The sequence below is a fragment of the Corvus hawaiiensis genome, chromosome 2 (genome assembly GCF_020740725.1).
Source record: "Corvus hawaiiensis isolate bCorHaw1 chromosome 2, bCorHaw1.pri.cur, whole genome shotgun sequence".
In the NCBI taxonomy this organism is placed as follows: Eukaryota; Metazoa; Chordata; class Aves; order Passeriformes; family Corvidae; genus Corvus; species Corvus hawaiiensis.
Window position 1 is genome coordinate 300,780 of NC_063214.1, and position 20,080 is coordinate 320,859.

At 44.9% G+C, this 20,080-nt stretch overlaps 1 protein-coding gene and 1 long non-coding RNA gene across 4 annotated transcripts in view; one reads left to right on the top strand and one right to left on the bottom strand.

Moving 5' to 3' along the window:
• The window catches only part of LOC125320966, a 34,047-nt gene extending 18,665 nt beyond the window's left edge, over window positions 1-15,382 (top strand). Inside the window, exon 4 of the long non-coding RNA XR_007201372.1 lies at window positions 4,583-15,382. This is a non-coding gene — a long non-coding RNA (uncharacterized LOC125320966). The remainder of the gene's footprint in view (window positions 1-4,582) is intronic.
• Window positions 1-16,670, bottom strand: part of EVA1C (eva-1 homolog C) — a 32,716-nt gene extending 16,046 nt beyond the window's left edge. The window contains exons 1-3 of one of the 3 annotated variants that reach the window (XM_048293310.1): window positions 16,308-16,670; window positions 3,488-3,684; window positions 14-137 (exon numbers count right to left, since the gene is read on the bottom strand). In XM_048293310.1, the coding sequence (XP_048149267.1) occupies window positions 14-137; window positions 3,488-3,684; window positions 16,308-16,434 (448 nt within the window). In that variant the 5' untranslated portion in view covers window positions 16,435-16,670. The remainder of the gene's footprint in view (window positions 1-13; window positions 138-3,487; window positions 3,685-16,307) is intronic. The other 2 variants (XM_048293303.1, XM_048293298.1) reach the window with 2 other exon arrangements.
• Between the last annotated feature and the right edge of the window lie 3,410 nt (window positions 16,671-20,080).

A 20,080-nucleotide genomic window follows, 5' to 3' on the forward strand; every position in this document is an offset into this window, starting at 1 on the left:
AAAGATTACTTACTAGGTTTGCATTTAAAGGAGACAAGGAGGAATTTAGTGGTCCCTGGACACAGATCAGGCCCAAAAACCCGACTATTGACAAGGAGTTGGCAGGATCTCAGGTTTTGGCATTCATCCAGTACTTTCTAGAACAATGGGCAAAAAGGATAGTCTTGACAACAAGGTATGAAGCTATACAGCAGTGAAAACACTTAGTTGTATTTTGTTCTACACAGGAGAGAAACCACAACTTTTTGGCTATAAACGTGCAAGAAACATCTGTATCATTGGATCTAGGCCATAGCTCCACTGGAATTGGAGTCATGGCCAACTTTATGGGAACACATTCATCACAGCCATGCTCATGGCAAGTTAGGATGTTACTGATTTGCTGTTGTTTGTCACTTTTCCCTCTGCCCCTGGGGAGGTTGGCCAAATTCCCCTGGGTGCCACCAAAGCCTCAATGGTGCAGAGCCCAGAGCAAGTGGGGACACACTAAGCCCCCAGCTGTCTCACTGACATGCTTGAGACACTTGTACACTCCTGAGCACATTTATGGGAGTGCAATGTCCAGGAGAAGCATGGCAACTCTAAAAGACGTCTTTTTAACCACTTCTTCTTGATCTACTTACATGTACCTTAACATGCCCTGTAATAATCTTCACTTGAAAGAGTTCTGACTGATGACAAGCACAACCCGAGCTTTAAGCCATGTGTAGGACCTCCTGCTTAAGGGACGCTTCCTTCTTGCTTGCAGTTACACACATGACCAGATATTTGCTTGACTTGCCACGAGCAAATTTCAGAACTGGTTTGAATGGATAGCACGGATCTGCAAGTCTATCCTCAGCCTCCTTGTCTTGTTTTGTGGGGGTGTTTTTTTATGCTGTTCTAAGGCCATATCTACTCCAAATTTATTGGCCCAGCAATATATCCTGGTTCTTACTGTACAGCTTCCCTGGGAGTGGGAACAGAGGAGGACAACAAACAGGCCAGCAGTGCTATACACAAAGTGTCACTTGGTCTCTCTCCCGATCTGGCAAAAGGACTGAGTGCTCCTCCTGCTCACACTGGCGCTCCCACTCCAGCTGTGCTCTTGGAACTGTAGCTGCAGAAAATATTAAGACATTGCCAGGGCAAGTCTGTGTCCAGTTTTTAACACAGTCACAAGCCAAAGCACCTAAAAACACCCAGTTTAAATGCAGCAGTGTATTTAGGAAATTCTTGTTCACCTCCAAAACTCAGTTAAGAGAGGGCTTTTCTGTCATTGTTTTTGGATAGTCTGTGTGGTTGTCCACAGGATTCATGATGTTTAAAATCACAGCAGGCTGTAATAAGGAGGGTGTTTTCTCCAGTTACTCCGCTCTTAACAGGAGTAACTGTAATATACCATTCTAATAGTTTTAGGTAGTCCCTCAAAATCTGTGGGAATTTTTGCTTTGTTTCTCATCAGAAGAGGTCTTAGTCATACCAAGAGACCAAATCACAAATTTACCACTGCGATGGCACAAGCTGCATTCCTATTTCCAGGCTGAGAGAGTTGGCAGTGGCTGGATCTCTGTTGTCATCAGTGGAAACCTTCCCTCCCAAGCAGCAATGACACACATTGGCAGCACACTGCAGTGATCCTACAGCTCCCATTGTCCGAGGAAGAGGACATGCATCCAACACTTTCTGAGCATTAAATGCACTCTGAAGAGTTTAAAAGGGAAGGAAAGTACAGCAGACTTAATTTTATCAGTCCATTCTCCTTTTACAGAGTTGCAAGTCAAACAAATAACTCCTCCTAAGTTGGGATAGTTCTGGAAGGGACCAGTGAAACAGTTACATCTTAAGTAAATGGAGATAGCTGTCCCCTACTGAGTCACCTTCTGTTTGCACCTGAGCTGAATCATCTCCTGAGCATCTGTTTGTGTTTTCTCCTGCCTAATGTAAACAGCAGTCCCATTTTCTCTCATGTTGCTGTGCAAAAGCACGCGGCCACAAAAGCAAACAATGATACTCAAAATAGTACCGGGCAGTTACTGTCTCTAGCCAGATCCAGCTTTGCAGTGGTCCCTCTAACAGGAGGTCTCTGTAATACGTGCCTGTGATGCTTCCTCCTAGCTACAGGGCATCATCTTGCCTGCCTGTGCGGACTGCAGATCTACTTCCAAAGGGAAGGGGAGGAGGGATGAGGTCACTGGTGCTCTTTTCTAAGAAACCAGTTTACAAGATGTGTCCCTTCTCCTTAACAGAACTGGAACTTCCTGAGATGCACAGCATTTGTATCTCACACACTGATGGCCCTGACAAAATGCTTTCATGCCTTTGATCAGCCACGGTGCCCGAATGATGATGGTAGTTTATACAAGAGTTACCCCATGCTGTGTTTATTATATTCAGGGGGAAAAACTGCCTCACAAAGGCACTCACAAGCCCAAAATAATCATTGGTGCCACTTTGCTGCAGTCAGTCATATAACATCAAGGATGCATCTGGACTGCTGGTTTTGGTGGAGAGATGTACTTTCACATGGCCCATAGGTCATGTCTGGAATGTCCTCAAAAATTGCAGTACATCATGGACGAGCCACACTTATAAAATTGCCCTAATACTGTTTCTGGAGAGAGGATATTACTGCCAAACCACTTCATAATACCCTTCGACTCAGAAAGGGTGGAAACAGACATTCCCTGATGCCAAGAAGGAATGTGTAGTCTACAGACACAAATGTTGCAAACTTCATCAGAGCTTCTGTAGAGCATTTACAACAGTTTAGCCGACAGAACCTATTCAGATTCCACTGACTGCTCATTTTTGCAATGATTTACTGAATTTGGAACAACACTGGGTATTTTTCACTATGATGAAACAAGCCTTTGACAGCAGTTTAAGTCAGACCTTGTTACAATAGTCTCTACAGCAGAAAGTAATAATTGATGAAGTATAAATCATTTTAAGCTATACTGAAGCAGGCCCAGCAAACAAACTGTAGGGTGTTGCTGATACAAATCAGGTAGTCACAGAAATGCAGGCATCTGCAGAAATGCTTGGGATTTGCTGTTTAGCTGTTGCTGTGCCTTTTCAGTGAGGGAGGACAGGCATGGAACAGTGCCAACCAGGGATGTCATCTTATTCACTGGATTTGTAACCCAGCTCTGTCCAATGCTTGTGTCCTCCCCTGGGGTCAAGCAGAGCCTGTGTGATAGATTAAGACTGGTCAACTCAGTTATGACCAGCCCTTGAATGGAAAGGAGCTGACTATTTTAGGGAACTTTAAAAATGGGGTTTCCAAAGCAAGGCTCATCACAACGGAAGGCAATCTTCAAAGTTCTCACAATCCTATGGTAATACCCTGCTGTCCAGACAAATCCTTCCAGCTGTAACTCTTTTGGTGGTAAACTGCCATAGGTACAGTGTCATCTCATTCAAGGTTGAGAACACTTGCACAGAAATGGCAGGGAAACTGTCAAAAACATTCTGTACCTTGAGAAACCTTTACAACGTGTGGTACCTGCAAAGAGGTGGGTGCCACGCAGTTCCTGGGTTCTGTCATCCTGGTTTCAGGCTCCCAAGTACTGCACATGTGGGGGTCCTGCCCATAAAATGCTGACTGAACACTGATGGTTGAGTGCCGAGGGCAGTGCAGGCTCAGGTGCTGCCCATCGCAGGCATAGGCGGTGTGATTCTGCAGGAGCTTCGTTAGGTAACCTAGAAAATATTCAGCTCTGTTACAACTAGCACAGGAAATGACAAGCTCGTTAGATAATAAGAAAACCACAATCAGTTTCCGGAAAGGGCATTGTAATCAAGGTTATACGTCTGGCCCGCAGCCACCCGGTTCTCTGAATGGGTCACCCCTTGCGTGCTCTTAGCGCTCCGGGCTGGAAAACACGAGGTCTCGTGGCAGGGAGTCCGAGCCCTCCCAGCACTCCAGCAGCAGCAGGATGTGTTGTACGGACAATATGTGGGCTCAGGCCCTTGCCAGTCGTGGCTGCTCACGATCCCAGGGCATGTCTGCAGCAGTCAGAAGGGTATTACTGGGTTTTGTGGGCCAGGTTCTTGCATTCCATCTGCCTAAGGTACTCCTTATACCTCTTGTTAAAAGGTTGTGCTGCACTTTTGGGCTCGTGGGCAGTTGTGTTTCGCATGCTCTTAAGTAAAAAGGAGAAAAAAAACCTCTCACATTTTCTTGTGGGAACATTTTCTTATTGTGGCTGAATCGGGGGCGTTTTTGTATCATTAAAACAAAAATTCATTTTCTCAAAGAAAATACTGAGAAAGAGTTCACTCCTTTTAATTAATTAAAATTTGCCCTTTAAATAAAATGCGCCATTTAATTTTCACACTTCTGCCCTTCATAAACTTTCCCCAAAGACAAGCGATTTTCAAAAAAGGTTTTTAAATAGAAACTTTAGTACTCCAAGCAAAAGATAGGAAAATCATAGAATCATAGAATGGTTTGGGTTGGAAAGTTCCTTAAAGATCACCCAGTTCCAACCCGCCTGCCACCTTCCACTAGAACAGGTTGCTCAGAGCTCCATCCAGTCTGGCCTTGAACACTTCCAGGCATGGGTCAAACATTTCAGTTCTCTGGCATCTTTTCCAGCTCCAGCTGTGCATCTGGATAACGAAAATCAGGTTCCCTATCAGTTATTAAGTCTGGAGGAAGGAGAAGCCTGCTCCATTGTTACCTATGTCCAGAGCCCAGGGGAGGACAGGAGTCAGGCGGATGCACCTTCCAGCACAGCAGAGCTGTAGGCGAGTTCCCCACCTCAGTGACCTCAGTCTGAGCACTGGCACTGGAGCTGGGACGGGAAGAAGTTTCATGCCTTGCATTTGCAGTCTGGATCTCAAGGAGACCAGTCCAGCAGCAATCCCCACGGCTTCTCACAGGTTAAAAAGAATAACCAAACCCACTACCAAATCCATCCCCTGCATTTTCTGTGTAATTGAGATCACAAATAATTGAAGTTCCCTGCCGGAGCCCCTCCTCTCTCAGCCTGTTCCTGAGACATGCTGAGTGCTGCCAGAAAAATGGGCCGGATGCCCAGTTGCACCCAAGTGACTTTGCTATGGCCAGTGCTGCAGAGGGGCCTCCTGTGGCATTTGCTGAACGCCTTGCCATCACCATCGTGGCATAAAGGGCCACAGTGTCAGAGTATTCAGCCCTACATGAGTTGTGGGCACTCAACACCCTCAAAGATAGGACCCACTGTTTCTAATCATTTCAGTTCTTCAGGTTTTAAGTTACGTGGGGCCAAGAGTGCTGTATACAAAACAGTCCAGTATTCCCTAAAGAATATCAGCTATGCTGCGATTTGGATGAGTTCCCTGGCATCTTAACTGCTACTTTGATCCTGCAAATTCCTAATCCAGCATCTAAGCACCTTTCTTCAACAATTGCAACTATTCAATCCTTTAAAAAAATGTCTTTATAAAAAGCTTGCTCTGGTTCTGTACGAGCAATATGGTTCACTTGTAAAAATGATATTAAATGGACTGGTGAAAAGAAGACATCTTGCTCTCCAGCCTTCCAAGCAGCTTAAACATGACTCTGCTGTTACTAAAATCCTTGTGTATTTGCACACAATAAAGGATAAAAATAGTAATGGAAATTGCTGAAACCTAATGTTCTCTGATAACAGGAGTGGTGACGTAGTATCTAAATTGCTCATCTCACATGGTAGACCATGTAAACCTGCATTTTTCATTACTGCACACGCAGACACACGTGGAGCAGTCAGTCCTTTGCAGCTCACAGCCCATGCTGAGGAAGGATTCCCACTCCAAAAGTCATAATTTCCTCTTATCCTTCTCTGAAGAACTCCAGGTTCTTTCCTGTCCTCATGCTGGCCCTCTCCTCGTAATGGGGCACTGCCTGCCCTGCACTCAGCAGTTTTCTCAGCAGCTGCTGCTTCTCCTCCTTTCCTGAGCAGTATGGCCTTGTAGTCACCCTGGTAGAAGCTTCACCTTCTTGAGACCATGAGTATCTCTCTGTTGTGTACTGACTTCTGTCCAGAAACACGTTTTCCCAGATGGAGCAAGTTCAGCCAAACAACAGTGTAAAGTTGGGGGAAAATCCAGTGTGATCTCTAAAAGTAATGACAGCCATAGTGATCAGGAGTGAGGGCATCGTGAGGGTTGGACTCTTCCTGGGGCAGCTTCCTGTCTTTTCCTTTTGTGTTTACTTCATCAGTATCTGTTAGTTGTGAATTTGGGGAAAACATTTTTTTAGTGTCTAAATATGGGAGCTGGAGGCTGTTCCTGGACTACAGCAGACCTCCAAGTCCTGGTCCCCTGCCTGTCAGGGAAGTCCTCGCTAGCTCCTTGATGGCCAAGGCAATTCCCTTTCCCTGAAGAGCAGGGCAGAGGGATGGCTGGAGCACAGCCAGCATGGATGGAGTGAGGTCACGGTTCTGTGTGCACTTGGGCTGGGCAATCAGAAGACTTGTGAGTTAATGGGGTTTCTTACCTGAGCAAGGAGAATCATAACCAGACCCTATAAAAACCTTAGATGACTTAATGTTTTAAACCTAATGTTGTTTTTCTTCCATTGTGTTCTGGGTTGGGTAATGGAGGGGGAGATGGTGTCCAGCTGCAGCAGTCACTTTTCCAAGTGTCATTCTGCAATGAGGAGGACTATAACGTTCCTCTTTTTCCAGAAATAATAAATATCACTCTTTAAAACAATATGAAACTATATCAAAAAAGTTAACTACCATGAGAATTGTCTAAATTAGAAAACCTTGGCAATACTGCCGTGTCTCAACAACATCTCTACACCTCTGTGTGAAAGCCCCACTAGGCACTTTCCCATTTATCTAGGGCACACATTCATAAGCAATGTATGGGGTGCTCTGCATATAGAATCATGTATGAGATGTTAGAGACTGGCTCAGAAGTTAAGCCTAAAGCACACAGGAACAAAAAGATCCCATTGATTTGGAGGCCAGAAGGTATCATCCCACCCAACTGTCTGCCTAACCCAGACTACTCACTCATTGTAATCTTTTACTGAGACTCAAAACACCAGTGCAGAATCCAAGCATAATCCTTTCTTCCAGAATTAGCCAAATTAGTCACAGCATCCACTCTGTTGACAAAGAACTTCAGCTAAAAAAACCATAGCACCAGAGAACCACACAAAACACTGAGGCTGAGCAGCTGAACAAAGCTTTGAGCCTTAGTTTTTATTGAAAAGGAGGACTGATAAACGATAAAAAAAATTACTGACAAAAATAACTGGCATAGGAGAATAAACAGATACTTCTTTGTGTGAAAAATAACTCTTTAAGAGGTTATAGCATCTCATATGTAACCACTTGCTCCTGGCATAATCACTTTGAATAGCAGCAATAAGGGTAACAGTGGACCTGAAGGTACAGAAATCCAGAAAGAATTTTTTTTCACTCAAAACCTCTGAAAATCTGGGAACTTGGAAAGTTCTGTATATGTTCAGTTCAGCTTGTCTGCCCTGGCACGAGGTCCCCAGATGGAAGGATCAAGGAGAAGAGCATTTCAGGCTGTGAGCCCAATGCCCAGCACACACTAAAAGCAATCTCAGCATTGGCTCAGGTAATGTCTTTTGGGTAAGAGAGCGGGTTTGCAATGCAGTATTTTTAGAGGCTGAGGCTGCGTAGTCCACAAGCTATGAGGGTCCTCAGAATTGGGCCTTCATACACAGATTTAGTAACATCAGTTCCTGTGCATTGTTCAATTTGGTTTAATTAGCATAGAAATTTGCTGGATCACTTTAAAGACATACCAATCTATTTTAGATCAAAATAAATCCAAATAGCACGCGTATTGTTGTGAGAGTCCCAAAAGGCTAGTCCATCTGGTAAATCTCCATCAGCTCCCACAGTGATGTGAAGAATTGTGCCAACACTCATTAAAAATACACAAGCCAGATTGGTGAGTTTGAAGGAAGAGATTTCATGCAGTGATAACAGAATTGTTAATAAACTCTACTACAAACACCATTAGAAGCACAACTCTGATATTGATTGGTGTTGGGGATCCAGCTGCAGTACTTCTCCAGCAATATTTTCTCCGTTGTTTTGTGAAGGAAGCATTGAGAAATTAACTGCTGAGTTTCGATCCCCATCCCATCTGCCATACCCTCTGGTGGTCTCCAGAGGCAGCTATGCCACAGATCATGCTGTGCCAGAGTTACTCTGTCCACAGGGACTAGGATCTGCCTCTTCACCTTGGCTGTCTGCAAATTCTGCCTGTGGCAGCTGGTTTTTAGGACTAGTAATCGCGGAGGGCAAAATGTTACCCAGGAAAGACACTGTTTCTAAAATTCATGACACTATGTTACTTGCTTCATCATTTTATTCTTTTTTATCTAAGTGCCTTGTAAACATCCTGTTTGACTCATTCTAGCCACACTCCATGTCTTTGATCAGTAAGAAATACACTTAGGCAGAAGCATTGTTTATTCTTTTTGCTGTTCAGAAATAAGCACAACAGTTTTACCCAGCAGATGCACATTAAAATCTGTAACTCCTTAATATATGCTTTCTTGCATAGTCACCAATCTGATTTAATTTCCCTCCATGGCTTGTTTTTTTTAGCGTGCTGTTTTCCACTGTTCCTCTCAACCCTTGCTCTCTTTGCTAGTGACTACCATCCTACCGACTTCAACCTTTCACTTGTACTGCAGAGACAGCATAAAAGGTTGGTTTTCTGTGCAAGGAAAATGTTTTTCATATCATCACTCTATTTTTTGTATAATCTAAGTCTTTTTTATGCGAGGATAGCTGTTTACTTGGAAAAACTAGGGATCATCTAGTTTCTCTAATAAGATAGTGACCACAAAACCCCATTCCATTTCCAAATGCCTTCTTTGGTTTCAGAGCACCCAAAGCTGTTGCTTTTCTTCTTCTTTTTCAGTCCTTGAGAGTTGTCAGTTGCCCATTTCTAAAGGAGATGAAGCTTATGAGATCCTGACCTCTGTCCATCTGCATTCCCTTATTCAATTCAACACCTTTTAAGTTTAATGGCCAGTTTCAAACCTGAAGGGTGTGGGGCTCGAAGAAATAAAGTTCCTACAAGTTTCATGGAAATTGAAGCCTGAGCTGCCACTTTCAACTCAGTCTCAATGACTAATGCTGCAAGTGAATTGGCAGCTGGAGAGACAGGATGGTTATCCTGGAGAGCCATCAGCCTGATGCCAATGCAGCAATTTGTTACCACTGGCCTTACTGAGAGACAAAGGATTAACTCTGAAAGAAAATGCTTCAGTTAGTAGTGAGGATGCTTTTGGGATAGTATGGCAATCAAAGCAGTGATTGAGACATCGGTCAGGTTTTTCATGAACTGCTTTATCCACATATATGCTTTCCTGAGGAGGTTGCCTTCATTTTTTTCCCCTCATGGATCATAACATGAATCATAACTGTCTTACTGAATCTAATTATCGCTGTGTCTTAAATCTGAGGGTCAAATTAAGCAAGAGTTTGGTTCAACCTAAGCCAGAGAGAAGGCCAGGTAACCAGCAGATAACTCAACGCAAAACCTCATTCACGCCCAGTTTAAGCAGGGTTTCTTCAGAGAGCAGCAGCACACACAGGAAGCCAAGTCGTGGACTCTTCCTAGAAAAACAAAGCCAATGAATAAAAGAACAGGCCTGTAACTTTTTGGTTACAGTTTCTCCAGGAAGCACACAACCTCTTCCTCCCTGTGCTACTCGGCTCAGACTTGCAGTTAAGTGAGTTACATTTTTGCGGAGTGGGAAAGCCCATGAATCCTGCACTCACACACCACATGCCTGTTCTCTGTTCCTCACATCCTCCCACGGGCGTTCTCTGTCCTTCAGATCTACGCTTCCACACTCCCTTGTGTTGTCTCCTAGGAGTGATGCCTGGTTTATTGTATCCCAATGGCTTTCTGAGGAAACTGGAGAGATCCCTATGCACTACTGTTTGCTCACTCGCTTTCTGTTTTTATTTCCTTCTTGTGTCAGGAAGAGGCAAGTTGTTCTTGATCCCTGAAATCTTGGGTCTGCAGTAAACACCACCCTACAGTCAGTTATGCTTTCTCTCAGCTGTTCCATGAAGTTAGAAGGGCAAACATGTGTCCCAGGACCTAATATGGAACTACTGCAGTAGAAAAGGAAGATTTTCTCCATCCCATCTAAAGAAGCTGACAAGAGGCATGGGTTACGGGTGACTTTAAGGCTCTTTTCTGCCCTTGCCAAAAATCCTCCGTTTAACTGGAGACAGAGTACCCTCTTCTAGTGCCATTAACAAGAAGTAACAAGAGAAAGGCTCTGTGGGCAGCAACTGTTTCTGGAGACCGAATGAGAGACTCTTTATGCCCTAAGACAAAACACTTGTAATGTTCCCAAAGACTGCAAGTAGGAGAACCCTGGTGACTAGAGGAAAATATTTCCCTGAAAACTCAAATTTATGAACATGAACCTCCATGTTCGTGTTCCCCAAGAGAGCCAGGGGGCTGTTCATTGCCAACTCAGAAAACAAAACACAGGTTTTGTTTTTCAAACAGAACTTTGACTCAAACTCTGTTGTTTTGGTTTTTTTTTTGTAAGCCCACTTATATTTGACATTCAGAAAACAATCAGAAAATCTGAGAAAATCTGAAAAAATCAGTAAAAATCAGAAATCTGGCAGCTCACATCTGCAGTGCTATGATTGTTTATAGTACAGTAAGTCCAAGCTAGAAAAGCACAAATACACTCCCCACTTCACTCTCAGCGCTTGATGATTTTCTTTACAACAACATTTCTTTGTCTTCAACTCAGTTCTAGCCTGAAGAAATGAAAAGTCAAAAAACTGCAAAATTATTCTGAAAGAATAATTCTTGTCTTCCCATCCAAGATTAAATACAATGAAGAAAAATAAACAGATATTTGTGGGTTGAGACCCTCATCCAAAGCCCAGTGAAATCCTTGGGAATCCTTCCAGTGACCATAGGCTTTCAATTAGGTCTTATATAGTGAGTGATGTTTTAAAATTAATTCTAAATTAAGAGCCAAACCTCACTGGTATTTAATTTGTTGCCAGAAGCCACACAATAGACCTTTGAAGCAAAACTCTTAAAATGCCTAGAAATTCAGATTAAATGACTCACCAATGTTGGACAAATAAGGCCCAACCACGCCTCCTTCTGCTCTTCGGCTCCCTTAAGACACTATTTTCTCTGTGTTGGGTAATATATCAAAATATTTCAATTTTAGTTGTAGATTATGGCTGGCAGATGACAGAATTCTGGTAAGTGGTGACTGATCAGACAGTGCCTTCTCTGTCTGGGGACACTTCCAACAAAAGCTGAGTATTTATTTGGAACAAGTCTGTAACCCCTTTCTCTAATAAAGTTGAGACTGGAAGCTCTGCCTTACTGGGAAGGATAGCAGCAGCAGATGGAACAGGAAGGCAGGGGGGAGCTAATCCCTGCTATTTATTTTGAATAAAAATAGCATATGGTGTGTCAGGTGCCAGCACTCTGCCCAGAGCGAACAGAGAGAGTTCTGCCCCAAACTTCCTGCCCCAAAGCTGTGAGAATCTGACAGACTCAAACATGGTGGTCTCTGAGTGGTGGAGCTCAGGGACTCAAGTTTTGTGTCTCGTGTTTGAATTCCCCAACAAATGTAGGGGCAAGAGCGTCACGCTACCCCTTAACTCATTTCGGGAGAGCTTTGGGGGCAGCATCCCTTCTTGGGGATATGAAGACCTAGCTTACTGTAACTGTAAAGGTCTCACAAAATCTGTAAGAACTTGACAGGAGCAAAGCTTTTACTTCTCTAACAAGGATAACTAAATCTCATCAGAGGATTTAACAAAAAAATATTAACACATCTAAAATGTGGTTTCATAAGTCAAACTTCCTCAGAAAGGCAAAAAGAGCTGCAGGGACCGGCCTGAAACAAAACCTTGGGTCTCAGCACCATGATCTAAGCTAAAATCTCAGTTCTGACACACGCCTCTTTGTTCCACAGAACAAATCCCAGACCAGAGCCCTCTTCACTCACAGAAACTTTAAACCTGACTTTGAGGTTTAACTCGCATATTACTGAAATGAAACATATTTCTAAAATTAAATGTTTTTCTTTAAATAAAGCAATGAACACTTTCACTTGACTTTTACAAGGCAGTATAGAGAAGATGCATTATTGCATCACTCCTGCTAGCACTTCTTTAAATATCCTGGTTGAAGGACATGCTGCAATTGCCACAGTGAGTCGAAAGAACTGACTCAAGGAAATTTATATAGGCTTTTATCTCGCCAACACAAGGCCAACAAAAAAACCTCTGCATCATTGTGGTTGGTAGTGATTGATCCTGCCACGTTACTACAAACAAAGCATTTGCTCAAAGCGTTTGTTTGCTTTCCGTTTACCTGGGGGAATCTGGGATGGGTGAATGCCACAGAACTTAATGGAAACTTTTAATGCAGAAAGGTCACAGGAGCAGATTATATTTCTTGGGTGAACTGGTTTGCTTTTTCATTAGATCCACTTGTTTCTATGGTTGGGTCAGGGGACCAAGTCTATGGAGTTAAGGTGATGCACAGTTCTGTCTGAACTGTTTTGGAAGAAAAGACAGAAAAGTTGACACCAGAGAACAGAGATTAAAAGGTTCTCCCTAAGCAGCGGCTGCTTTCTGTTCACATCCAGAAAGTCATTCCTCACCCCAGTTATGCAATCACAATTACTTCATTTTTAATCTTCAGTTATAGCCACATTTCTTGGAAGCTGCCCAGAAAACCTGGCTGGGACTCAGGTAAAGAAAGGAAGACTGACTGGTGGGTGAGCCAAGGAGGTGCGGTCAAGCCTGAGCTCAGAGCAGCAAGGAGAACAGAAAAAGAAGGAAGCATAAAAAAAGGGTGAATGAGTGTTCCTCAGTGTTGCCAGAGAGAAGGAGTTTGTTCCCAGATGGATAAGGGGTCAGTTCACTTTGTCAACAGACAGGGAAGAGGTGGGAGGAGCCATGGGGAGAGGATGGAGAGCTGAGGCCTTTTCCCTCCGCCAGCATGGAGAGCAAGAGGATGAGAGGAGATGAGGAGCAGTGATCCCTGCTGTGGGGAAGGTACCCTCAAAATGCCACCATCCCCAGCCAAGCCAGCTCTCCCTCAGCAGCTGGGCTTTCTATGGCACCAGAACACCTACAGTGTGAAATACTGTAAAGAAGTTTGCTGATTTTGCCAGCTCTTATTTCACCTGTTTTGAGAACCAGTCCTTGAACATAGAGGAGTTGTGAGGAAATGGCTGTCATGAGGCCCTGATGTCCTGAAAAACAGCCCTTCTGACAGTCTCCTGGGAGCCCAGAGTATTCAGGATTTTAGTTCCCAGAGACTGGAGAACTAGCAAAATTCACAGCAGCCCCCTGGAACGGGACCTGATCCAAAACGTGAAAGCTGCAAGTGATCACTGAGAAGATAAAGATATATTTTAGTTAAAAGGTGTGTTTTGAAGAATGGGCATGAGGGGAAGAAAATTCTCTAGTTGTAGGATCACTCTTATATTCGTGAAGATCTAAGGAAAGGACTGTGGATTAAATCTCTCTTCTTCCAAAACTTTCAGCTTTCAGTTTAAATTTGGGCAAGAATACTTGGATTCCACTTTGAAAAATTAATTACACAGAGGACTGCAGACCTCAGAGCACACCTCCGCTTTCAGTAACCAATGAAACTAATAGATTCATAGAATCATTAAGATTGGAAAAGACCTGCAAGATCATCAAGTCCAACCTTTGAATTTCTTGTCCAAACTTCTAGAGAAACATAGATTATGCAGATTTTTATCGTATCAACATTACTTCCAATAAGAGACACGATTGAGTTGTTCTCACAGAGCTGGATTTTGAACTGCTGGTGGTGTCTTTATTTCAGAACATTTTTCTTCCCTAGCAAATACCAATCCACAAAATGTTACTGCACAGTGAAGAAATGCCTCTCTAAAAAAAAAAAAAAAAATAGAGCAAGAAATTTTTTTCTCACAGTTAAAAGCTGGACAGATGAGAGCAAGAACCTGCAGCTCTAGACAGTAGAAAGGATATAGACCACAAATACAAGTCAAACTTATAAATAAAGTAATAATAACCCTTCACTATACACTGCTCCCGGCTCCCCTTTCCAAAACATCAAACAGATCCCACGAGGGTGCATCTTTGGGTTGTTACAAGCCAACAGCGAGGTCTGGTGATGAACAAATGGGCTCTGAGCAGGGTGGAACTGCTGGCACGATTTAACACTTGCATTAAGGGAACAACAGAGATTACATGGGCAGGTGTTGGAACCTGGCAGCAGTCTAGGAAGGAACTCTGGAAAGCTGTCAGAATGGTGGGCAGAGGAGGAGAGAGGAAAAGAGTTTGGGCGTTAGGGGTAGAGGCCTGATTGCACTTGGCAGCTGCAGGGCACTGCTCCTTTAAACGGGACAGGTTTGTGGCCACAAATGTTCAGCAGAGTTTAGGAAAATCGAGTTGCTGTTCCTGCCGAGGGAGGGAGCAAATAAGGGAAATGAGCAACTGCACAAACTCATCTCAAAGCTGCTGTTACGGAGCTTGTAGTTCTTCAACAGTATTAAACAGCCTGGGGATGGCACTGCAGGGTGTCGTCTCACCTCTGGCAGCTTTTGAAGCAGTACCTGCTTTTGAAGCAGCTAAAAACTTCTCCCTATGCTCTGGATACCTTTTTTTTTAAAGGTTCCAGTAACATTTTGATCTCTTCTGTTATTCTGGATTAGATCTCCATGTTAAAAGTAAAATGTGAGCAGAATTTGTTCAGGCCTGGGAACTTCCCAGTCTGGTAAGAACTCTGGAATCTGCTTTTCTTTTCTACATCTTATTTACTGAAATGTCTGCATGTCATGTTTAATATTGATCTCTGGGGTGAGATAGCTTTTTTTCTCTGATCATTTTACCTATTTGGAAAGCTCAGTGCACAATGAATACTGAAGACAGCTGTACGTCTGAAATTAATCTTGGATAACCTTATCTAAATAACATCATTTGAAAAATGAACAGACTTTTGTGAGAGGAACTTTCCTAGATAAGGGAATAATTTTTAACTCAGTGGCTAGTTGAAAGGGAAAATTTCAACATTTGTTTTATGTTATTGTGGAGAACCACCATGTGATTCCAAAACTAACATCCCAAACCAGCAGTTAAGCAAAAAAAACCACCAAAGAATGAGACAGCAAGCATTTAAAAGCCTTTTACATGTGAAAGGAATTTAATATGAGAAATGTAGCTTATCCAAGTACGTAATTCTGGTCTTTAAATTTCATGGCTGCTTGCTTAGAAATTTTCAGGCTTGTGGAGCCGAACGCAATTTTAAAAATTACAAACTGTATTTTTCTGTTGCTGGGAAAATAGTTTCTACAGAGCCATGACCAGCATTTTGAACTGTATCACCACGAACTACATTAAAATGCATAACAACACATTTTGGCTATTAATTATATATTAACTTTGTTGCAGTGCACTCAACTGGCTTTTGGGAAGTTCTGCTCTGTTCAATACGGGTAAGGTTTGCTTTCTGCCCTAGAGGCAGTTCCTTAAGCTTAAGGAATATGCTGTGTTCGCTGTGATAACGTAGGAAGGAGAGAAGCAGCTCTTCTAAATAACTTTCTAACAGCAGTGGGATGCCCTGGAGCAGTAGAAAAGGTACAAGAGTGCAGTTTTCACAAACAAAGAACAGAGATTGCTTCCTCATCTTGATGGAAACAAGGATATTTTCCCAGTTCCTCCAGTCACTTCACTTTGCACTGACGCAGCACCCTCCCAAGGATCACGTCTGTGATTTCTGGTGCCTGTGCTCCCTGCGAAGGGACTCCCCTCATACCGGTGCTACGAGGCTTCCCTCCTAGCAGAGGGAAGTGCAGCGCTTGTTCGCTCCCTCAGGGCCCGACTCCAAGTCTCCAGGAGAAAGTGGGAACCTTTCCAGGGACTTCCACGCACTTTTGGTCAGGCCCTGGCCGATCCACCCACAGCGTTCCCACCGCGCAGCGACAGCTCAGCTTCTCGTGTCCCTTCCCACCTGGCCCCTCTGGAAAACCTTAAACCTCTCCTCCTCCCTGCCTTCTTCAGGGCTCATCCGACCTGCGCTCCCCGGGGTGCAGGCCCGGGACACGGCCCCGCAGAGGGGATACGGAACACAGAGCGCTCCGGGGAATACGCGGCTCCGTGCGGCGCTCCGGCCGGGAGCCCGCGGCCCCTGCCCTGGATGTGGCGGGTCCCCGCGGGGCATCGCGGGGAGCTGGCAGCCCCCGCCAGACCCTGCCCGCGGCGTGCCCGCCTCCGCTCGGCCCCTCGGAGCCCCGCAGCCCCCCGCAGCCCGGAGCCCGTCACGCGGTGCCCGCCCCGTACCTGAGAAGTCGGCGAGCGCCGCGACCTCCGCTCCGCACACAAGGACCACGCAGGACAGGAGGCGGAGGAGCCGCCCGGGCTCTACCTGTGCGCGGCGTGGGTGCTGCCCCGCATCCCCGTCCCTCATGGTGCGGGAGAGGGCGGCTCGGGGCGGGGGGGCAGCCCCGCCGCTTCACATGGTGCAGCCGCTCCCGGCTGGCGGTGCGGCCCCCCCGGGCCGCCGGGCGCCCTCGGGGCTGCCCTTGCCCCGCGCGGGGGAAGAAGGAGGAGGAGGAGAAGGGGGAGAAGGAGGGCGAGGGCGGAGCAGCCCTGCCAGCGGCCGCGGCGGGAGCGGGTCCAGCCGGCGCGGGCACTTGGGACGCGGGGGCGGCGGGGAAGGGACGGGAAGGGACGCGGGCTCCCGGCGGCGCCGTGCCGGGCACTGCCCTCGGCGCACATCGTGCGGCCGGGCTGACTCAGACCCGGCTGCACCTCGCCCGCCCTCTCCGGCTCTCCCCACCCCTCTCGGGGCAGTTCGCGCCTCCCTCCTGGTCAAGAGGCTCGATTTCACCGTCTCCCCCCTCATTCTTGCTTGGCAATGGTTGGAGGACTGTCATGGACTTAACACACACACCGCGACTCATGTGGCCACATTTCCTCGCTTGTGTTTTTCCCCAGACAGGTGCAAGGTGCTCCCCATCACTCCCTGTCCTCCGCAGCCCAACTTCCCTGCTTTCCCTACTGCAGACGTCGTCGCCCCTCCTGCCGGACCCTTGTGCCGTTCCTGCCCTTACACCTCGGCTCACGGGTCTCTGAGGGAACCCAGGTGGGAGCTACGCCGGGCAGGATCTCTGGATGAGGGATTTCAGTGGGCAAACAGCACTGACTCTTCCATGTTGCAAAAGGACTCTCTCTGTTTCCTCACTCTGATGGTGTGTGACACCATCTTACTGCAGCCCCGCAGTTTTACGACTCTACTTCAGCATGCCTTGAGTTTGAAGTGTGTAGGCTTAGCTTAAAGTTTTCACTGCAAAGTGAGGAAACATCTTGAAGTTACTTTGAGAGAGTTCAAGTTGTTCCCTGAAATCTTTTGTGATATGGAAAAGTGAACCAGTGAGAAGTTCAAACAAATTGTCATTGCAACCTGCTAAACTACCTTCAAATATAATTTGGTGCTTCTTTTACGATATGAGAGACTCAAGGGAATATATCAGGACACTCATTTCCCAGTTCCTATAAGAGCTCTCCCCAGGAAAGAGAGCTTAGAACTAACACCGAAAATGGGGCATGAAAGCATCTTTTTTTCCTGGGGCTGTGCTGGGGTATAAAATGGGTAAACATAAATATCCAGCTGTTTACATCCTGCCATGCATGTTCATACTGATCTTTCTCCGGAAGAAAATCCTCACGAGTGAGTAGGTGAAAGATGATGGAACCAAACTAATTGTGTTAGATCTATTCATCTCCTGTTCCAACTGAAGTTGGAATGCATCCAGATTTGAATTTCCAAACTTTGGCACCCCTTTTCAGAGGTTACACTGAACTTTGACCAGCTTGGTCTTCACGTTTGAATCTGAATCCACTTTTGTTCCTGACCCTCTCCCTCTTCAGACACAAAAAAAACAACTGGGTAGCACATATATTAGAGTATGCTTCCTTAGTCTTGGGCAGATAAGAGCAAAACAGGTTTCACATGAACCTGTCTGAGGTCAGGGGCATTCCATCAACTTTTACTGAGCTCAGATAAATGGGATCAAAGATGCCGAAATAACAGTATAAAATCACCCTGAAACATCTGCAACTGCAAACACAGATGGGGAGAGAGAACAGTAGCTCTGCAGGTGAAGCCCTTGCTTCTGGTTGCTTCAGATAAGGACAGTGTTTGCCTCTGAACGCAACCCTCTGCCTTCCAGCTGGATAATTGGAAGGAGACTTGTGGGAGCCTCCCCCTACTCCCCTACTTTTTCCCCTTGACCTTGCCATACCTGATCATTCAATCTGACACTTCCTGCATTTACTGTCTCAGGTCAGTCCCGCCAAAGGCAGAAATGAATGCTGGGGAGCAAGTAGCATAGATTTTTACAAAGAAAGCATTTGGAGGCCATACTTGGATCCTCTAGAAAGGTGTTTAGATGATTAGGGTGAACTTACCTGTCTATCCCAACTTCCTACCTGCCATAACTACGTATCTCTCATAACTTTAGGTGAGTGCAGTCAGACCATCTGTGGCTTCAGGATGCCAAACCTCCACTCCCTATGCAGCCAATGGAGAGATTTCTCATATTCAGGCCACCTGCAACAGCTCTAACAAGAAGTGTTTTGGCTCCTTCTCTCAGATCTGCTCATTGATCCCTGGAATGTAGATGTCAATAATGACAATTCACTCTGAGCGACTGAGTTCATGGGTCTGTGACAAGTACACCATCAATGCAGAAGAATATATAAAGCATCAAAAATAACTGGGAAGTATCCCGTACTTGTGCTTGAAAGACTTTGAATCAGAAGGTCTGCAGATGAGAACTTGTGAATCTTCTCTTCACGGTAAGATAACATAGCTTTTTCTAGCCGGGTGGTGCTGTAAGAAAAAGACCGTCCCAAAGTGCAGGAATGAGCTTGGTATGCTCTTGGCACTGTGCAGGTATAACCCAAAGGCAAGGGCAGTTTCCAAGTGGAATGACTGAACTGGGAGAAGTTCAAAATGTAGGTAACCTCCAGGGAGGTGAAGCAGTGAGGGTTGAATGACAGCACAAGAGGCAGCTGGGTGCTCCTGCTTGTAGATATCTGCTTTTTAGGGAAGCCTTCCTATGGAGGAGGAAAACCTACGGACACTGGCTGACAGGAATTCAAGACATGCTTTCAGTAGAATGGTGCTGACATTTTTTAACATATATTTTTCCCCCTCTGAATGGGGGCTACTTTGCTATTCAACATTAACCTAAGCCCAAGAAACCTAAAGTATAAAAAGTATTTTTGCGAATCTCTGCTATTCCCTGTGATGGGTAGTGCTTAAATAGTAAACGTGGAGACAGCAGTGTAAAACACAAAGGCAGGAAGGGAGAAAATGTTTACCATGATGTGCAGAATGTGTCTCTTTGCCACAGCCTGGAAAGCAGCTCCTAAAAGCTGGCAATGCTCAGTAGCTGGAAGACAATACAACTAATCCAGACATGCTCAGCATGTAGAATTACAGAATCTCAGCCTTGTCCTTTCCTCACAAGCAACAGGAATTAGATTCCTTTTTTTCCCCAAAGAAAAAAATCACATGAAAGCCCATAAGTTAGAATCCAGGAGAGACATCATGTCTGCTTCAGACAGTTTCCCTCTTCTGAACTTGGGGAGAAAAGAAATCATTTCACAGTGTCAGAAATGCAGGAATTGTGTTGTTGCATGGAAGCTTTGCAAAGGCAAAGCCAAAATCTGAGCACTTAACTTCTTTTTCTCCATATTATTAATTTTTCCCTGAACTTCAGACAAACTACCAATTTGGAATTCATATGATGGCTTAGTGTATGGAAATTCCAATAAAATTAGTGCTGTCAGTTAAGAAGTAAACAATGTGAAATAAAAGAAAGTGAATGGGAGAAAAAGAATGCAAAATAAAATAGACAGTTGAGTTAGATGGCCTAAAATTTTCTGTTAGTGAAAAAAATCACTAGATCCATTGTACAATAACAAAAATTGTCAGAAAAATATCTCAGAAATACCGTTTCACACACACATACGCACACACACATACACGCACACGTCTGTGTGTATGTACACTTCTCCCCACTATATCCCTTACTGCTTTTTCT